Source organism: Rattus norvegicus, chromosome 2, assembly GCF_021556685.1.
Source record: "Rattus norvegicus strain SHRSP/BbbUtx chromosome 2, alternate assembly SHRSP_T2T, whole genome shotgun sequence".
Lineage (NCBI taxonomy): Eukaryota > Metazoa > Chordata > Mammalia > Rodentia > Muridae > Rattus > Rattus norvegicus.
This window is the reverse complement of record NC_141535.1, coordinates 153,455,305-153,476,765: the sequence shown is the minus strand read 5'-3', so window position 1 is coordinate 153,476,765 and position 21,461 is coordinate 153,455,305. Positions and strand designations below refer to the sequence as shown.

The 21,461-nt window shown below is 42.8% G+C and overlaps 2 protein-coding genes across 2 annotated transcripts in view; one reads left to right on the top strand and one right to left on the bottom strand.

The window, feature by feature from the left end:
- Positions 1-21,461, bottom strand: part of Gfm1 (G elongation factor, mitochondrial 1) — a 44,776-nt gene that overhangs the window by 5,555 nt on the left and 17,760 nt on the right. Inside the window, 7 exon segments of the mRNA NM_053625.2 lie at positions 708-852; positions 2,446-2,608; positions 12,320-12,402; positions 13,533-13,670; positions 16,160-16,216; positions 18,396-18,497; positions 19,968-20,105. Coding sequence (NP_446077.2) covers positions 708-852; positions 2,446-2,608; positions 12,320-12,402; positions 13,533-13,670; positions 16,160-16,216; positions 18,396-18,497; positions 19,968-20,105 — 826 coding nt within the window.
- Lxn (latexin) lies at positions 6,525-12,294 on the top strand. The gene is given in 6 exon segments (NM_031655.1): positions 6,525-6,825; positions 8,024-8,086; positions 8,922-9,099; positions 9,385-9,521; positions 11,646-11,708; positions 11,964-12,294. Coding segments are annotated over 6 exon segments (672 nt in total). The 5' UTR covers positions 6,525-6,693; the 3' UTR covers positions 12,063-12,294.

Here is a 21,461-nt window from a genome sequence, read left to right as displayed (position 1 = left end):
AGTGCCTGACATGGATGAGGCGGCAAAGGAAATGAAGTCTCTGCCTGCAGGGTAACGGGAAGCTCGCTTCTGGGTAATTCTCATGTCAAATGGCTGTGCTGGCACTTGTTTCCCCCAAATTAAAAGCCAAGAATCAGATAGGCCTGCCCACAACATCTCAGAGTTCTGGTTCACAGTTTTAATAAATGTATGATGTGTGATCAGATATAAGGTTGACAGATTTAGCAGTTTAGCAGGAAGTCTCTATTATGGATAAAGTTTACTCAAGTCTTTCAAAATACTTCCACTCTCATAATAATCCCTAACCGTTTAAAATGTGAGGTGTAAAGAAAAAATTACTTACAAATGTATGAGCTCCTTGACATTTAAATAATTCAGCTAAAATAACATGACTAATTTATCTTTAAAATACTTCTTAAAGTTCTGAGCATTTGTCTTCTCTATTAAAACTAGAACCTTAGGTTATATATGAACTTAAAACACATTAAAAATAAATACCTAGATAATTTAGAACAGGGCAGGCTCTGATTTTTGCAAGAAAGAGAACACAGCCATCTCCTCTCACAATCACATACTACAAGTATTCATCCCCTACCTCCCATGCTCTCCCCAAGCCCTGGAGGGAGGGGAGACAAACAGTACTGCTTTTGAGACTATGATGGTCTCCCAAGGAAGGCAGGTAGAGAGTTCATCGGCACATGACATACCTTGTTTAAGAGCACCTTCTCCAGCTCGGATGAAAGAGATCTCGTTAGAATCCACCATGTGGTGTGCTCCATCTTGCAGAACAAACCGGAGCCCAGAAAGCTTGTGACCAGAAAGAGGCCCTTTTTCGCAGGCATCCAAAAACCCCTAACAATGAATGAATAAAACAGCAGTGAGATCCCACTTGCAGAGTATTACCCAAAATGCCAAGAGAGGTTACTGCTCAGAAGTGTAATGCTCTTAGGATACATGCTGTCTTTCACCTCTTAAATACTTCTAAGTGAGCCTGGCGTTTAGATGGGTGATTCTGTAGAGAAGTACGGAATCTAAAGGTGTGAGCTGGCTGGAACGCGAAGGTTAGGGCACTCAGCATAAGCTCAACCTTGGACGGACCTAATGCTCACACTCCCTTACAGAGGCAGAGGCAGCAGGCCCCTGATTTCAGGATGAGAGAATGGAGGGAAGGCATCCAAGGTCAATGGCCTTACCAAAATCTATGTGTGAGCACTGGCTGTGCTGGGTCCCTACCACTTGTCCATTACGGCTTTGCCTTACTGGCAGACCGCATCATAAAAATCACACCATAGGGGTTGGGGACTTAGGTCAGTGGTAGAGCGCTTGCCTAGGAAGCGCAAGGCCCTGGGTTCGGTCCCCAGCTCCAAAAAAAAGAACAAAAAAAAAAAAAAAAAAAAAAAAAAACCACACCATAAAACACTGTTGTTTTAACAACTGTTAGGATTGTTGTTAGAATTAAAGAGAATTTCATTTCCCAAATGCAATCCACCTTTTAAAAGACAGCTTCATTGAGGTATAACTCATATACAAAAAAAAAAAAAAATCACATAGATTTAAAGAGTACAGTTAACAAGTTTGCAACTCATTTTCAGTCACTTAAATACTTACAGGACTCCCCCAGTTCAGTCACACAGCTACATACACAGTGAACTGCATTTCTGACATTTCAAAATTATACATTATGTATGCTGAAAACTATGTAAATTCTTCTCTTGTGTGAATTTGAGTCGTCTGATATTTAGAAGTGTGTGAATGGCAAAGTATTATCTTAAAATAAAAGTATACCAAATAAAATACATTACCAAAAAATGCTCTTATCACTGAAAACAAAATTATAACCTGCTGTTGACAAAATAAACAAGTGCTCAGAGTGTGCAGCAGCCTTAAACGGGTAAGAGGGAGGGCAGAGTGAGCACTGGCCCTTGGTGTGCGCCACTCCTGCGATTCCACCTTGTCTCAGTATATGTGAAGGTAACTAGTTTACTCCCAATTTACAAAGTTAAAAAGGAAGCAGAGACAGATCTCTAAATACGAGGCCATTCAGAGATACATATGGACTTCCTGTCTCAAAGAAACAAACCAGGTCTATGCTCATTTACAAGGAGCCCGCCCAGCCTCAGTAAAGGTGCTGTAGGAACAGGACCGGGGGCTGGGACTCTTAGGAAGGCGCATTCCTGCAGCAGCACGAGCGTCTGTAACCCCTAAGACCACTGCGAGTGGAATGCGTGACTGGAACCAGTGTGGCAGTGTCACGTTATGGAGAGTGTGAATCTGACTGACTGAGCACCTGAGTGAGCTGGAGGTCTACGATGGAAACCCTGGCAGTCAGTCAAGATGGTTAGCTAAAGGAAGCATGGGGGACACGAACATGACAGAACACAGGTGCAATTTAATACAAACAACCTGCTTTCAAACAGACAACGCCAGAGCCTCGCCCAACACTACCTTCTCAACGGCGGGAACAAACTGCTTTGGAACATTGGCCCCAAAGGTCTCATCGGAAAACTCCAACTTCGTGTAGTCCTCCGGGGCCAGGGGCTCCAGCACCCCTATCACTTTTCCATACTGGCCGGCACCACCCGACTGCTTTTTATGTGTAAAATCAAATCTGCAAAAGAACAGGAGAAAATAAATAGCATTAGTAATTAGCACAATGAGATAAACTCCCAGCAATGTATACAAAGATCCACATTGATTGGCTGTTTTTGTTTTTGTTTCTTTATTTTTTCCTTTGTGATGGCCACACTATGAAATTTTATTATAAAAGTTATTTAGAAGAAATTCTTTTCTATTCTTACTCAGAGGTGAGAGTGGACATACCGCCTAAGTAAGTTGTTTTTCTTCTAATAGAAGGCTCAGTCTAGGGTTTCTAATAACCTACATTCCGAAGAGCTCAACCAGTTCTGGAACACTGCCTTTGCACGGTGCACTGTGTAGTAATCAAGGACTGTTTCTTAGAAATAAGAACTGTGGTGGCTATAATTAATCATTTAGGCAGTTCCTATTTGATTTTAATATTTGGTATTGCTGACTCGAGTGATTTAAATTGTGAGCCAGATGCGATAATTAATACCTGAAAATGATTAATGATGAAATCACAGTGATGAACATAAAAACAGACTTTCAAGAAGAAATGAGCATGACTTAGTGTTTACTTCAAGCCATTGCACAGAGTACTTTACATGAGTATTGCACATCAGAGATCCAGTCACAGGAGGCTATTTCCTAGGTAACATGAGGACACAAGCCTGCTGCTTCTTCTAACCTGAACCTTTCAGAGGACAACCACTCTATGTACAAGATCTGCAGGAGAAGAGAGTGGACATTAATGGTGAGTCTGTAAGCGACTTGGGAAAAGGTGATGAAAAGAATGGTAGGAGATGTAAGCTTGGAAGGGGCAGATTTCCTAAACAGCCCGAGTGTAGATGTGTCTAACTGCCTTTGAAAGTCTTCCGGTGGCCATGAGCTTCAGGACGGGCTGGGCAACCCCACACAGTGAGGGTGGAATTTTCCTGGGAGGGAAAAACCTGTATCCGCCAGAAGCAAGAGAGTAAAGCAGAGGGTGAAAGAAGCACCAGGATCGGATCGGATCGGGTCGGGTCGGGTCGGTCAGAAGCACTGAGGAGGGGTCCGAGTACCGCACCCAGGCTCCAGCAGCGTTCCCTGAGGTACTGGGTAGTCAGTCTCAGTCTAACAACAACATAGCGTCCTTATAAAACAGCCTTGGCTGAAGAGAGAGCTCAAAAGGGACAGCAGCTTGCTGCAAGTCTGACGGCTTGAGTTCAATCCCTGGGACTACATGGTAGAAACAGAACCGGGTCCCTCAAGTTTCCCTTTACCTTCACACTCCTGCCTCAGCACACACATACCTCTGTACACAAAATAAAGCATGACAAATTTTAATGATATAGTCTACATCTGTACTATATAGATTAACTAACTATGTGGTTAAAACTAATCACAGCTACTTAAACTTAATTGAAAATTCAACAACATAACAACTCAAATATAGGGCACCTGAGGCAGTGCCCACGGTGCTGGATGGGGCGGGGCAGGGCACTCCAGCACTGCTAATTCTTCAGGCAGCAATGTCCCAAGGACCAGTCCACAGACAATGTCATTTATGAATGAGAGGAAGGCAAGAGAGAGAACACATCAGTGCCAGGGTGTGTTAAAACATTTTGCATAGACTAAACCAAGAAAGCGACTCTGTTTCTAGTCATCATTTTATAGGTCTGGGACCTGAGAAAGGCTAAGTAACCAGAGGACGAGACTGCTACCCACCTCCAAAGCCAGGGTTTGCATCGACAGCAATACCCTTAACCAAACGTTTTCCCAGACTACTAACAGGGAAACAGAAACCGATCAAACCCGACTGACACATCACTGCGGTGTCACTGACAGGGCCACTGCAGTAGCACTGGTGGCTACTGCGTGAGAACAGGTTGAAAGAGGAGACTGGCAGGCAGGCGGGCATGCTGAAGGGCAAAGACCTAGCCTAGCATCACACTGCTGGCAACCTGAAAGACAACTAGTCTGTCAAAATACCAAGTCATATCAAATCTAGGGTTCATGAGAATTGTGTTTTTTTCCTTCTCTTTTTTTTTTTTTCTTTTTCTTTTTTTCAGAGCTGGGAACTGAACCCAGGGCCTTGCGTTTGCTAGGCAAGCGCTCTACCACTGAGCTAAATCCCCAACCCCCGAGACTTGTGTTTTTTTAAATGAATTTGTAGATTAATTTTTACTATTTATTTATTTGTTTGGAGACAGGGTCTCACTATTTCGCTCTGGGTCATCTGAAACTCTCAAAAGACCCCCCCCTCCCACCCTGCCTCTGCCTTCAAGGTTCTCTGATTAAAAGCATGAGCCACCATGACTGGCCATTTTGATTTTATATTCATACTTGTTACAAGCTACAGTATTTTTAACTTGTTTAATGCTCATGTTATAATATAAAATCAGTAGAATAAGTCATCTGATCCTGGGACTTCATTATCTTGAAGACAATCTACATTACTCAAGCCTGAGGATAATGGACTGAGTATCTACCATTGGTGAGATTACGGTGGGTAACTTTAAAGACCCAAGTGGGGCTGGGCAGATGGCTCAGTGGTTGACAACACTTTCTGCTCTTGCACACTGGGGTTTGTTTCCCTGCAACAACATGGTGCCTTACAACCATCCCTAACTCCAGTTCTAGGGGATTTGACATCTGACATCTCCTTGGGCAATGGGCACTCATATATTAACACGCAGGCAAAACACTGTAAAAAACATTTTAAAAGAAGGCGCAAGACTGGGAATGATATTCTTGCAATTCAGCTTATTTAACATCTAAATGAAAAGGTAGGTTTCCCTTTTGAGTAATAATTGCAAATTTAAGAAACCCAAGTGCCATCGTGCCAGTCTATACTAATTATTACATGCAGAACCTTTGTCTACTACACTTTAAAATGCTGACTTGGGAAGCCCATACAAGCACACACTCTCACTCTTGCTATGTCTATCTGTCTGTCTGTCTGTCTCCCCCAAAGGGCTGGTTTACAGATACATGACTTACTTATTGAAAAGACAAACATATTCAATTTCAAGAAAAATCTAAGCTTGTTATCCCCTAGCTGCTCATAGCTCATGGTAACTTAACTAGAAAGGAGGGAAATGCTGTATGGCTTATTGTTTCTTAGTGACCCACCTGCTCCAAAGGAAGTCGTTATTTATAGGAAACTTCAGTAGCGCCTGAGGAAAGGAATGCCTAGCGCACACAGCACCTTCCCCTTCTTTGTAGAGTGTCACTGCATATATAGTCTACCCAAAAAGCCTCCAACAATCTACCTTTTAGGAAAAACACAGTTGGAGTTGGAGAGTTGGCTCGGCAGTGGTCTTGAGTTTGGTTCCCAGCATTTATACTGTGTGGCTCACAAGTGCCCAGAACTCCAACTCCCGGGGAATCCGATGTGCCTGCACACACGTATGCACATACACATAAAAAAAAATCATAAAAATGAGATTTAAATAAGATGGGAGTGGTGGTTCACGCCCATTAAGCCTTATACTTCTAAGATCAATGAGATAGGGGAAGCAGGCAGGTCCGTTTCAATTTTTTTCCTCTAATTTTCCCCCCAACGTTTTAATATGGTTGTTCTGCTCCCCCACTCTAGATCTGCCTCTGAAGGAACCTAGGTGAGTAAGCCTGTTCCTGGAGTCTCATAATGGGAAGAGGAAAGGGTGAATCATTCGTGAAGCACTTTGCCCCTTGCCCTATGAGGCCCATTTGAAAAAGGAAAGGTGTACTCTAATCTGAAGCAGACAAGAGGCAGCTGAAGCCCTCCAGAGGTTCATGGAGGGAGGCGAGGCCAGAAGCCCTTCCCTTTCCTCTTGAATGCCCCCTCCCCCTCCCACACCTGCTCAGAGCCGGAGGGAGCCTGAGGGAATGCCCGGGCTTTTCTCCAGGAGGTGCCCGCCTACCCCAGGGCGGGGCGAGGCTCCCGGCGGAGCCACTGCCCAAACAGTTTCCTGAGCGAAGGAGGAAGAGGGAAGAAGGCGCTGAGGACCGCGCACGCCCAGCCCAGCTGCTGACTTCACCACCACACCGAGACCCACTCCGCTGGCCAGCACGCTACACTGACAGGATCCTGGCTGCACCCACTGTGATCTCTTTGAACTAGGATAGCCCGCGCTCACTGTTTCCCTGAAGATGGAAGAAATCCCACCCACCCACTACGCTGCGTCCAGGGCTGCCTCGGTGGCAGAGAACTGTATAAACTATCAGCAAGGGACCCCCAACAAGGTATTCAAGGTGCAGACTGTCCAGCAGGCAAGCAAGGAGGTGAGTCTGCGAGATGGGGAAGCCCAGAGGCTCGGCTTGCCCTGCTACTCTCACCCCGATCCGGGCTGGGCTGGGCTGGGCTGGGCCGGGCTGGGGGGGGGGGGGGCTGCTCCGCCTCCGAATAGCATTCCTTCTCGGTCCTCTATATGGTACTCACCCCAGAACTGTTTGCTTTCACAGTAAGGCAGAGAACCTATGCAGGCAGATTTTGTGCATATTAGCTTAAGGAATTGGGAAATCCATGGGGTGGGAGTCTCACCTTTTCCTGTGGTGAGAAGAGGTCTAAAGAAAACACATCGGAACAATCTGGAAACTGTTAACTGTGTCTCAATCTGCTGGTAGCATTGGCCAACAAAAGCTCATGGCCTCCAGACAACTCCATAAACTTTTAAGAGTAACTCTTAAGCCCTTTGCCTAAAACGATGGGAAACCGTGAGAAATTAACCCCGAATAAGAAGACAAAAGCAGTGTGGGCTGCTGCCAGACTCTAGCCGCCCACATCCTGCCTTAGATGATGCCTTTCTCTCTGCTGAAGCTAGGTTAGGCTTTAAGGGCCTCACCTACTGAGTGTCCCTTATTTTCTTTTTCCTTACAGCTCAAGTTTTTTTGACTGACAAAGGAATAATTTTTATTTTTGAAACTGTACCAGATATTATACTTAGATATACACTTCAAAGTTGTCTTAAATTTAAAAGGGAAATATCTAAATTATCTATCTATTCATAAGGTTTTTAAAAGTATTGTTTGACAGGACAGAGTATAAACGGCACTTACACACAGCGTCTCTGAGCACTTGGCAGTGATCCACCTCAAATCCTTTACTCACTGACACTCTGGTACCCTTGGCTTTAAGGCAAAGATGTTTCCTACTGTCACTGCATCTGTGTACTCTGTATGATTCAATCCCTCTTCTACACTAACCTAAATAAACTTGCTAGACACTGCCAAGATTGATGCTACACTCTGATGACGGCCTCCTTGAGAGGCCAGGCTTGGGGAAGGGATGGTGAAGGATAGTTAAGTCATACATTCGTGAGGAATGTCTGAACGAAACCCCTTGCCTGTTTAAAAAGATGCAAAGTTTTAGTGTACTTCTTCCCACCAGCCACCCTCCCAGGCATGTAATAAGAACGTTCTAACTAAAAAGATTTGATAGATTACAATATTCTTTTCTCCAGCGTATTTTTCTTAATTTTAGGATATCCCAGGAAGAGGCCACAAGTACCATCTGAAGTTTTCTGTGGAAGAAATTATCCAAAAAGTAAGTGAGATGTCTTTTCTAGAACACACTGATTCTCAGTGTCCTGGCGCACTCTTGCTGAGGGTTTGGCCCTGGGCTTCCGCTGCTGCTGCTGGGAGATTCTAAGCGTGAGCAGCCACAGCTCGGCAGAGCCCCATGAGCCTCGGACTGCCTGAGCTTTCTGTTCATGATTTAGAAAAGTCTGTACTTCAGGTCAAATAAATTACCATTAAGTAAATTCCGAACAGTCTGAACTCACGCCTTATATGATTGAAAGAAGTAATTTACTCTCCGATCACGACTGCTTCTCATGCCTGCCTCTTATTTTGTTTTTTAATTGGGTATTCAAATTAAGTACATTTAGAAATTCAGGAACAATAGATTCCACTCATCTTCCAATAATGGGACAGGAAAGTTTTAAAATTTTGCATGTGTGTCAAATTATTAATGAAATAAATGTAAAAGAAGGAACTGTAATTTACACTGCAGTCATCTTGAAGCTGTGGGAAGGTCGCCCTCTCCCTGAGGAGATAACCAGAGGAAATCCCCTAAAAGGCACTGAGTTGCTAGACAACCGCTGCGATCCCACACTTTTACATTAGGGAGAGACTGCTATGTCTACATTTGGAAGAAACAGTGGTTTCACGAGCAGGGAGAAAGAGCAAAGAGCAAACTTAGAAGGAACCAGTCCTCCTTTGGTAGGCAATCTGACTAAAATTTGACATTGTAAACCAACATCCCACTAGCAGGGTTGAAATCCTAAGAGTTTCTAGTTCTGGCACCTAGACACATATTCTAACGAACGGCCCTCTGTGAGGCTGACCTTTGCATGACTTTTGTAAAAATCTCCAAACAGCAAGTTACAGTGAGCTGCACGGCTGAAGTTCTTTACCCTCGAATGGGACAAGGCTCTGCACCGGAAGTCAACTTCACATTTGAAGGAGAAATCGGCAAGAACCCAGATGAGGAAGACAACACGTTTTATCAAAGACTCATGTCCATGAAGGAACCACTACAAGCACAAAATATTCCAGGTACATACATAAAGCATGGAAAAGTATGTTCTGAAAACTTGAGATGTATTTCTATTACCCACCCTTAAAACTGATGTTACTTACATTGGAAATAACTTGACTTTTGCAAAAATACTTATTTCTAATAATACAGCAATAAAGAGGCTTTGGAATTTTATACATTCATGGCTTAATTTAGTGTTTACCCATGTTAGATTGAACACTAGAAAGCATAACTATGGCTTTTGATTTTTAATCTAAAACAGTTAATAATTAAATTTAACATATAAGTGTTTCCTCTACCAGACAATTTTGGAAATGTGTCTCCACAAATGAAGCCGGTCCACCACTTAGCCTGGGTCGCCTGTGGTTATGTAATGTGGCAGAACTCGACTGAAGACACATGGTATAAAATGGCAAAGATTCAAACGGTCAAGCAAGTGGTACGTAGTCTCCACACAGTACGCTATTAATACTGACAAGAACTGGAACTCACGGTTGGATATGTTCCTCTTGCCATTCAGTACTGAATCAGTGCGGCTGTAGTCTGAAGGCACTGAAGTCAGTCAGGTTAGACGAGGCACAGAAAGCAACAGCACTGGCCCCAAGGTCACGTGGCTTTTAGAGAGCGCAGACGTGGACATCTGCCTTCTCAAGCGATACGGGAAGTGAGTGCGGGCAAGGCTAAGGACTTTCTCTGAACATCTAATAATCAGCTCTAGCTGCATTTTCACCGCTTATGATTCGTCGTCTTTCATGCCAGGCTATTCAGACTTAGTTCTCTGTGATGCTTTACTTAGATCCGCTTGCAGAGCAAAACAGCTGTAGCTTTATTACTGTGTGTAACATAATCACTCAGGTACACTATACACTTTCAATGAATCATCTGGTCCTGAACTTGGTTCCCAAAGCTCCTGAGGGCCACTATTTATAGCACTCACAAGTAAAGCTGCAGTTCTAAAACTATGAAGTTGTGACAGAATCTGACAGGTTTTTATATGTATATACTTTACTCAGTCTAAAACAGAGGAGTTTCCTCAGCAGCCGGCAGCGTATCTGAGTTGCTGTTGCCAAGTGCTGCAGACTAACTGCATTTTTCTCCACTGAATGATGGTTCCACGGCTGCCCAGAGACAGGACTGGCATTTCCCCTAGAGAGAATCGTGGCACTGTGGTCTCTGGAAGCTTGGAGTAGTTCTAGCCATTCCTTGGCTTATTTGGGATTCTTTTCTTTACTCCCTTTAGTCAGTTTATGACCTCACATTTTGTTACTAGCCTTATGATTTCTTAAGCCTGACACCATGGTTATGGAGAAATGCATTTTCATAGGACAGAAACATACAGGAATACATGCTTTAGTTTTTATCTTTTTGAGGTTAAAGGGAAATTCAACTAGTAGCTATTAGAAAACAAGAATGAGTTTTGGGAAGCGTAAAAGATAGTTTCTAAACTCTGAGAGAAAAGGGCTTCCTGCTGCCCCCTTCAGCTTCCAGACAACCAACTGCCCCCCAGCACACTCGGGCCTCTGCACATTCACCAGACACAGCCGTTACAGCCCCTGGAGACAGAGGCCACACCACTGCAGCATTTTGAGAAATGAGTGAGTCTACTTTCTAAATGCATTCAGAGAGCAACATGGCCACAGCACTCCTTTAAAGGTCCTGAACTATCAACCTGGACCAGGTACACCCAACACAACCATAACCAAGAATTCTTAAGCTATATCCACCAGCATACAAGCCAGTGGTTTTACGCTTATAAAAATAAACCTATGAATATTCACTGAATTTGAACAGTAGTAATGAAAGCCCCAGCAGAGGGCTGAAGTACTGCTTAGTTCCTAATTCATATAAATTGTATATCTCTACCTATTAAAATCCAACACGTAGGATGTCATCCCTGTAGACAATGACGTTAAGGGGACTCTCTGCTGATATAGTCAAGGGAGAGCTTACTTCGAGATGGGGTAGAGAACGGTGGTGGTGGGCTACACTTAGAAGCACTGTTAGCTGGAGGGGCCCAGGTGCTTGTGCTGCCTGCCCATTGGAGTCTCAGCACAGCAAGGAGACGCCTTCAGAAAGCCTCAGCCTCACGGCGCACAGTAATTTCTGATGATGTCTATAGCTGCACAGATGCAGGAGCTCTGTGGAGCTCACTGCATGAATGCTTTTTATTCCCGAGTGACAATCAGTGTAAAATCAGATAACTCAGTCATTACATTTTACCATTGTCAGTTTCCTAAAGAATGTTACATAATTGGTTTCTTTACTATCAGTTCCCATTGCCATTATTGACACTAGGCTTCATAAATAAAAACTACATATAGTAATGCTTTTAAATAGCTGCCACAAATTGGAGGGTGAAAACCACCTAAGCGATTTTTAGAGCAACAAATGCAAAGTAATGATTTTTAAAAAATGGTTTGAAAGAATATCTGTTTATTCTAATATAAGAAAATAGTTTTCTGTCAGGCTAAATTGAAGTGAATAGAGCAATATTAATGCAAAAAACTTAAGATGTCATCTTTGCCATGATATTGCTTAAACATTTTTGTTGTTGTTGTTGTAGCAAAGAAACGATGACTTCATTGAGTTAGACTACACCGTCCTACTCCACGACGTTGCATCGCAGGTAACATATACGACTTTATTTGATGCCACTTTCAAAGGCAAGAATTGTTTTCTAGCCACACAGTCACTTTATTCCCTTTGACACTAAGTAAAAGTCAATGGCACTTAAGACAGGCAAGAGGTTGAAGTGTGTCCACTTTGTAGCAAGTGAATTTGTATGGTGCTATTTGGGCTGAAGACACTTTAAATAGTGCCGTCCACAAAATATAAACTCAATTATGCTTTCTAGTTCCATAACGACATTCTCTACTTGCAGGAGATTATCCCCTGGCAAATGCAAGTTCTGTGGCACCCACAATACGGCACAAAAGTAAAGCACAACAGCCGCCTCCCAAAGGAAGCACCAGCGGAGTAAACAAGACCCCAACTCGGAGACAGCCGTCAACATGCCCCTTAACCATGAGTATGACTGTCCTCACTGGCACCTAGCTAACAGGCCAAGTGAATCCCACAGTGTCGCTCTGTATGTCTTGGCTACAGGACCGAGCTGCATAGATTCCACAATAAAGAGTAGACTACATGAAAGTGTCTTTCCAATAGTAATGGTACTATGGCTATCCACTAATAAAGTCAACTTCAGCCTCACAGAGTCGGATTGCAGTGTATACTTACGGCACAGGGGCAGTAACGGTTTCTCTAAACGCCACTTTGGGCTTTCCTGTGATACAAGGACAGCCATATTCTCTCTCCATTCTCTAAAATGAAAGAAAAAAAATACCATAGTAACATTCAGTGAAATATAAGGAATAACTGAACGGTAAATTTTAAATTATTTTAATAAGTAGCAAAAATCAGATGTGATATTCTGATAACACAAACTACCTTTACATATCTTATATAAGTGAATTCTAATTTTGATTCATTAATTTATACTTAGTACCAATTGCTCTATCTGCTAGCACTTACAAAGTTTCATATTTGTACACAGTCATTAAAATAACATAAGATCTGTCGTCTGGACTTGTAATACATAACAATCTTGTATCTTTTGTATACAGTTGGTCACATTTACATTTGCTCTTGGGAGACTTTTTCCTTTTTAAATCTATATTGAACTGGCTTCCATGTTTTAAATTTAATTAATACATTATTTTCTGAGATAGGGCTTCTCTGTGTAACTGTTTGGAACTCATTATATATACCAGCCTCTCCCTCCTGAATTCCCGGACTAAAGGCCACCTTACACTGCCCTTAATTTTTAAGTGCTCAATTGTGTCTGTGTATGTATGTGGGCAGAGGGACTGATCCACTGGAGTTACAGGAGTTGTGAACTGTTCAACCTGAATACTAGCAAAGGAATTTAAGTCCCTGGAAGAGTGGAAGGTGAATTTAGCCACTGAACCATCTGTCCAGTCCTCATGATACAATGTCCTGGGAGATAGGTAAAAAACATGCTACCTCCTTAAGGCTCACTTTACTTGATCCAACTATGGACTGGGAACGAATAGGGGTCTTGTTACAAGCCCCAGAGTTTTGGTTCCTAGAGTCTACAATGTTTAACAAATAAGCACCTAGATAACAAAACAAAACAAAACTGATCTGTAGCACAACGGGGAGGCAGTGCAGTAAGCCATGCCGGGACGTGAAGCAGAGTCGAGCCTGCAGAGGCCCTATCAGTGCACAGTCACTGAGAATTAGGGCTTTCTGCCTTTTCTTTCCGCTAGCTATGCACCTGAGGATGACCTTGTATTCCTATTAATCCTCCTGCCTCCTCTCCCAGAGTAGTTTTACAGATGTAAGTCACCTTGCCAGGGCCCATGACTGACTTTTAACGAAGCACCCGCAGTAACAAATGCAGCTGCAGGAGCTCCTTTGTGACCCATACCTGAGCATAGATCTCCAGGTGCAATTCTCCCATTCCAGACACAATCGTCTCCTTGCTCTCTGTGTCAAAGTGGACTTTAAATGTTGGGTCTTCCCGTGTAAACCTGGCAATACCTTTGGAAAATTTTTCCAGATCATTCTTTAAAGAGGAAGAAAAGTAGAAGAAGATTGATTAAGCATGAAAAACAGCTGCATTTGAGCTGTTACTGAATCCACCCATGTACACTGGCAAGTCAGAAATGAAGAGGATCCATATCTAGTTCTACTTACACCCTCCTTGAAAAAATGCAAGCTTGGCCACCACAGCCAAGAGACCAGGGCCCAGGCAGCTGAACAGGATTTTCTCTCCAGATGAAGAAAGAAAACAAGGGTCTAGGACTTAACCCTGTCCCCTCCTACCACAATAACCAAACTATCCATTTGTGGATGAGGAAACTGCCTTTGTGGAAGGAAGAGCCTGGAATTTTCAGAAGTCCTCAAATAATACAGTCCGCATGCTCACCAAGAGCCTTCTGCAAACTCAAGAGGATAAACCACTCTGTTAAGACCAACAGCAAAGGAAAATATGACATCAAGACGTTTCTGTTTGGAATCAATCTCCTTGGTTGTCGTCTGATCTACCTTTGATCGCTGCTGTAATCTCACACAGCAAGCAACAGGATGATATAGGTCCACGTCTCGTGGTGGGTGGCAGTGAGGAAGGAAAGGCAGGAGAGAAGGAGGAAGGCCTACCCCATTGCTGCCCAGATTAAACATGTCGGGGAGGGGAGGGAGAACTGGAGAGATGTCTCAGTGGTTAAGAGAATATTCATACTTTCCCTAGAACTTCCAGAAAAGAATCCAACCTGAGCTGGGGAGATGGCTCAGTTGGTAAAGCGTTTGCATCACCAGTCTGAGGAGTTGAGTGGGAATTCCCGACCCCATGTAGCACTGGCTACAGTAGCACACGTCTAATCTCAGAGCTCCTATAACCTGATGAGTGTCAGGGACACACACGGGCCGCTGTGGGGAGCAGGTAAGCAAACCTGGCACACAGCAGTGAGGACAAAGGAGACCCTATCTCAAACTCAGTGGAAGATGCTGGTGAACAGATGAGGTTGCCCTCAGACCGCCATGAACACACGTGCACTCACACTAAAAGCGATGGACACATCCACGCTCACACAAATACAGCCCTTCGTGATTAGACTGTAGTGAGTCATCCGTCCTTGGCCTACAGAACTAGAAAGGAACACTTTTGTGTTGTTTTAAGGTACTATGTTTTTGGTAATTTCTTATGGTAGCAACAGAAAATGAGCACATCCTGTATGATTAATATTAGCAGCCCCATTAACCACATGCTTGGAGCTGTAATGCCTAGTGTGCACGTTATCTCAGATTTAACAGTAGTGTAAATATGTAGACTGAAGTTAGGGCAGGAGCTCAAGGCCACACAGCTAACACACGAGGACAGTCAGTCCCGAGGCTCAGGGCACTCTTGGCTTTTCTCTGCACTACCTGCACTCAGAAGCATCAACCCCTCCACTACCAAAGCTCAAGTCCTTCTGGTGAGGAAGCTTCATCAGCTGATTGAAATTAACATACTTAGGAGAAGACATGTTTTAATGTTCGCATGTATAAGAAGGCAAGGATATCCCCAAACCTTCCTGGTTCACCTTGACTTCTTTCTGTTATCTCAAGTTATTAACTATTACACATCTCCCATAAACTCTGTAGGAGTTAAAGGTATGAAGACAGGGTTCGTGTCTAACCTTGCTAGCAAGCCTTAGCAAAGAGCTTGAAACAAACAAAGGTATCTTTCGGGGGTACAATGGACGGCATCCCCACAAGACTGAAAAGATGGGCTGCTTTCTTGTCTTTTGCTTCCTTGGCTTTCCTTTCTATATTGGAAAATGATCTGAAAAAATCCCAAGGTTCATCAAAACAAAGCAGTAGCTGTTAATAATGTGTGTTACCGGACAGGTTATCCAGATACACTCTGTAAATGATAGTCTTCAGATGGCAATACGTTTTAAAATGTTCACTCAATACACTAATGAATTAACTTCAACAAGGCAACTTAGGAACTACATAATTATGGCTCAAGACTGAACTAATCCAAACAGAGAGCAATAGGAATGCAAGGCACTCCAGCAATTTTGGCTCTGTCCAACGGCAAATGATATCACACCTAATTATGAAGTTAAAGACAAGTCTTCTAATTGACTTGTGATTTATAATCAGACACTTTGTAACAACCACAAATCTAGGAATGCATTATAATCCACAAGCTTTTAATTGATCAACTCTGTAAGGTACTGACAGGGAAGTTTTACTATGACTTCAGACAAACCCCGTCCCCTCCCCTTCTTTTTTAATAATTTAAGGCTCCAAGAAGGCAGACTTACCATTTAGAAGCCAGTGCTATGATAAAGCTATAAAGTACTCCCTACTATTAAATGCTAACTATTTCTTGAACAATAGTGAAGACTGATTATAATTTACTACTAAATTAAAAGAGCAATCTCAATACCAACAGAAGAAGCAGAAGCCAGCCAAAGGCAGCTTTCCACACGATACCCTATACAATACAGAGAATGAAGAGAGAGAGCTCAGTTTAGAGAAATCTGTTGAAGCTTAAACTCCTACCTTGTTAGAAGGCTTCATTGCTACTGAAATGACAGGATCAGGAACATGAATCGATTCCTAGAAAATATTTTTTTAAAAAAAGTAAAATATGTCAAAGGCAGTATCATGAGTCAGTGACAGATTAATGCAGTACATCAACAAGACAGCCAACATCTGAGGCTGGACCATGTGACTCTTAATATGCTTTGTATTAAGTAAAATATGAACATAACATTAATAAACACAGGTGCGTACTTACATGAACTCTTACCTCCCTAAATAAAATGCTTTATCTAATTTATCTACTTAACTGTTTAACATAATCACCATAGTGAAGTTAATTAAATGTGGGCATATGGAATTCTTTTTGTGGGCATATCCTTGTTGCTTGTTCTACATTTCCTGTTGCAATCTTCTAATAAGTTATTGCGTTTTATTTAAAGATTTATTTATTTTATTTATGAGTACACTGTTGCTGTCTTCAGATACACCAGAAGAGGGCATCAGATCCCATTACAGATGGTTGTGAGCCACCGTGTGGGTGCTGGGAATTGAACTCAGGACCTCTGGAAGAGCAGCCAGTGCTCTTATCTACTGAGCCATCTCTCCAGTGCCATGTGTTTTATTTACAATAAACAGAAGGGCACCAGAGTCTTTATACGCACATCTTATTTGATCAATGACAGTTCTAAGAAGCGGAAAGTATCCTCATGTCACAAAGTTACTAAAAAGAACAAAATGTCACCTGGCCAAGGCCCAGGCAGTAGTACTGGGCAGAAGTGAGACTAACCAAGACCAACTGCCTTCACTGTCTAAGTGAGCAATTCCCACAACAACCAACCACTTCATAACGCAATGGCACGTGTTAAGTAAACATGGGTATGAATGTTTTGCCTGCAAGTGCTTTTCTGTGCACCCACTGTGTTCAGCAGCCTGTGAGCACAGTAGGGTGGAGATCCCCTGAAACTGGAGTGAGGTAGCTGGGCCATCATATACAGCTGCTGGGAACTCATGCATCCTCTTCAAGAGTAGCAAGAGCTCTTAACCACTGAGCTCACTCTCTAGCCCGGGGCAAGCACTTACATAAGGTCTAATATAAAGTGAGGTCTCAAGACTGTAGACTTATGGGTTTTGTGCAGTCTTATAATAACTTATAAAACCCAGAGATAAAAAAGGCTATAAAATTATGAAATCATCACATGCTAGAGGAAACTATTAAATAGAGTGGTTCTGATATAAGTGAACCACTGTGAGTGACTCCTGTGTACTCCTACTCTTCACTGAACTTCCCCATTGTGCATAAGGTAAAAGACCTTGTTCTGCTATGGAAGAAGTAAGGTAAATGAGTGGTGTGGAAAGAGGCAGGAACTGCTTGAACATGCTTTTCTCTCGTGGCCCTTCAGAAACCTCTGAATTCCAAAGAGCCAGCTGTCTACAGTGTACTACATCTGACTGTCTTCGAGCCCTGTGTTCTGTGGTGGTTTGAATGAGAATGGTCCTCATAGGCTCACAAGTTTGACTGTTTGGTTTGCAGTTACTGGAACTGTTTGGAAGGGATTAGAAGGCATGGCTGTGTTGAATGAGGTAAGCACTAGAAGTAGGCTTTGAGGTTTCAAAAGCCCCACCCCCACAGCCTATAGATCTTGATGTAAAGCTCTCAGCTACTGTTTCAACACCATGTCTATCTGATTCCCTCACCATGGTGATCATGAACTAACCCTCTAAAACCAGAAGTAACTCCTAAATTAAATGCTTTCTTTTATAAGAGTTACCTTTTCATGGTGTTTCTCCACAGCAAGAGAACAGTGACTAAAATACCTTCTAAGGTAGACACATTGTTATCCCCCAAGTCTTTCTAAATATTATAGTCTGGCCTTATATTGGAAGAGATCTCCCAAGCTAGTAAGCAGCACTCCACTAAGATAGCAGCAAGACAGTGACAATATTTACAGGGACACCCACAGGGGGCAGCACATCTCAGGGGAGAAGGGCTGGAGCCACAGTTTCCAAGTGTTATCTAGTAGAGAGTCCCTCCGCATTAAAACTTTGGAGGACTGTGGAATGGTTTGGTAAGCCAAGCCAGGCAAGTAAGCCCACACGAAGTACTTCTGCAGCTGATATTCAAAGAGCTCTAACCAGTGAGGGCTTGACGAACTTGCCGGGCACTCAATGCTGTTTTGCTGCAGTGTGAAATACAGTAAATACAAGTCGACCTCTGAAAATCAAGTGATGAATGGCTTTGCAGTCCACGGCTTACCATAGAAAGGTCACTGTTGTCTTTGTTTGTGAATGTGTCTCCACTTGCACAGTCAATGCCAAACAACGCACAGATGTCTCCGGCATATACTTCTTCAACATCCTAAAGAGAAGCACAGTGCAGTTCATACCCGAACATAAAAATACCCAAGATGCAGTGTGAAGCAACTGCACTGTAAATACACTGCACATAAGCAATGCAGACATTCTAAGGGAATTTTACAGACAAAGAGCAAGTCCAACACCAACAGTCATGCCAAGACATTTCCGTCTTCAACAGGTCTTTACGGCACTGCGTATCTCAACTGATAAATTCCAGGGCTACGGCTTCTTCAATGGTCTGTTTTAAAAGCAGGGCTTACACTGAACTGCATCGGGACAGTGAGAGCATACAGGGCAGGCATACAAGGAAAACTGCAAAGGAAGTTCAATAAACAAAGGTGAATGGGCCATTGTAATAAAGTATTTTTAATTCCTCACAGAGGCAAGGAATACGAAAACACAGGAAAGCCAGAACAAAGCACTGCAGCCTCCAGACTTCCGAGTTATTGTCCTCCCCACTCAGGCTTCATTCATGACTGCGGCAGTGTGAGTGTCTCTCTGGTGACACATATTTGCTTGAGTCTGGCATGAAATATCTGTGTATCTAGTAACTCTCTAGCCTGCTCCGGGCTGCTTACTTTGCAAAGCTGGCAAGTTGTCAGACTACCTATTCATCTTCCAAGAGACAAAGGTACGTCTTCCAAAATCCCCCTATTATTCACTTCAACTAATAGGTCTCCCTGGGTACACAGAGGTAGGCCAGATAGAGGCGTGGCTTCATGCCCTTGGCATTTTTACCAGGGCCTATCTACAAGGACTTCAAAAGGCTACGGCATATTCATATCAAAGACCCAGACTACCTCAACAAGTTCCAGATGCTCAGGTGGATCTGCAAGCTGCATGGCTGAGAGTTTGTATTATGTATTCTGGGCTGGCCCTGTGAGTCTGATTCACATCCTGAACACACGTACCTTCTCTGCCAGCATCTCTGTGCCTCTTGAGAAAAGTACGAAATCTCGTATTGTACAGGAATAAAAGCTCTAATGCTAAACACGAGTTTCTCAGAAAACAAATCCATCAAATCATGTAAAAAACTGTAAATTCATTACTCATTTATCTTTAAGAATTACAGTTCTAAATGCTTCTAAAATTCAACCTCTCTCTCTCTCCCAGACAGGGTGCCCCTATGTATTCCAGGCACGTCTGAGTCTGCCTTCGCTTCCTGAATTCATGTCCCTTCACGGCCAGCATTTTTATAGCTCTTGAGGAAAATACTATATCTTGTGCCAAGTCTCTTCCTGAACCATGGCCTTTGAGGAAGCATAGCTACCTTCTAATGGCATAAACCAAGCTCTTAACAACTTGTTTAACCTCCACAAGGTGCTGGACCAGTTGCAGCACAGCTGAGTGCAAAGGGAGCCAGGAAACTGCATGTTCACAGAGATGCTGCAGTGTAGCGCAGACAGCAGGAAAGCACGGCTGCTCCCTGCCCGGGAAAAGCCTGCCACATCATCGTCTGTGAAATACTCGCCTCCATCATGTCGGCATGCATGCGCACCAGCCGCTGCACGCGCACTTTCTTTCCTGTCCTCGTGTTGTAGATGGTGCTTCCCTTCTTCAGTTCGCCTTGATAATTGCGGACGTAAGTTAACTGTCCGAAACGGCCTGCCTGCAAATCAAGATTGGGTTTTTAGAAGGACAAAAGAAACAAATCGAAAGGAGAGCTTTTCAGCTACCTTCAAACATTCTTTCAGTTTTAGAAATTATCTTCATACATTTCAGTTTACTGTCATACTACAGCCACTGGAATATCAATAGGGTCAGGGGATGATTGTTGCCAATCCACATTTTTGGTACCAGAATACTATTGTACTTCTAATATTATTACATTTTTTATTATTTACATTAAGTTATCTTTTGCTTTCTAATATTTCAAAAATTCAGTTTAATACAATATGGTATGAAAAACATGGTGCAATTATGAAGACAATTCACTCTTATCTGTCTTACCTGTCTAAGGCCACCTCTAACAATTATTTGGAAAGTACACAAGGGTTGTATGAAGAGACCAAATGTTCCATGCTGGATTATTGGATACATACTGAAGAGCCACCATTTATTATCATGTTAACTTACATAGTTAGGACAACAATAAAATCCCAATGGAAGCTCTTGAGATGTATTTCTTACAAGTACAGGTATCAACGTACATTTTGGGGGTAGGGCAGGGGCAGGTTAGGTACCACAATGCATGAGTGGATGTTAGAGAACAGCGTTACAGAATCAGCTCTCCCCTCCCACCACGTGGGTTCTGGGATCAAACTCAGGCTGTCAGGTTTGGTGCTAACAGCCTTAGCTCACATCTCACAGTTCCCAACAGAAATTTTAATTAAGTGATCTTAAGGTTCACTCAGAAGAATGTGTAAAAAGAGATATTTCTCAAAAAATGAGAAAAAAATGATATAAAACATTAAATGCTCATATGTAAAAGTTGACCACTTTAGCCATAAAGAGCAAAGCCCATGCCATTTTCAGAAAAGTAAACAGAACTAGAGACTATATTAAGCAAAAAAAGCACACATTGATCATGAAAGTATTCGGACTATATTGGGGAAGAAAAAGGGGCCAACGGGGAAGCAGGAGCAATAACAGTGTAATGAGAATGGTAGAGAACCAGACACATTATATTTAACAATTTATAAGAATATAATTTGAATATCAAGGGTATAAAATATACTTGCTAATGGATGATAAAGTTAAATAGAAAGAAGAGAATTATTTTCAGAAGGTAACTGACAACTGGGTTTCTATGGAGGTAGCATATACACATCACGGTTCTCCACTAACTCTGACCCAGAAAGACAAACATCTCAGTCTCTCTCCGGTGGACCCTCGCTTCGGCTTTCACATTCTCAGCATTTGATGTGGAGCATTTGTAGAAACATGGGCATAGCAACCAGTAGCTGCCCACACCCACACCTATGCACATGTGGCTAAGCACTAACTACTCTGTGGGCTATTTAAA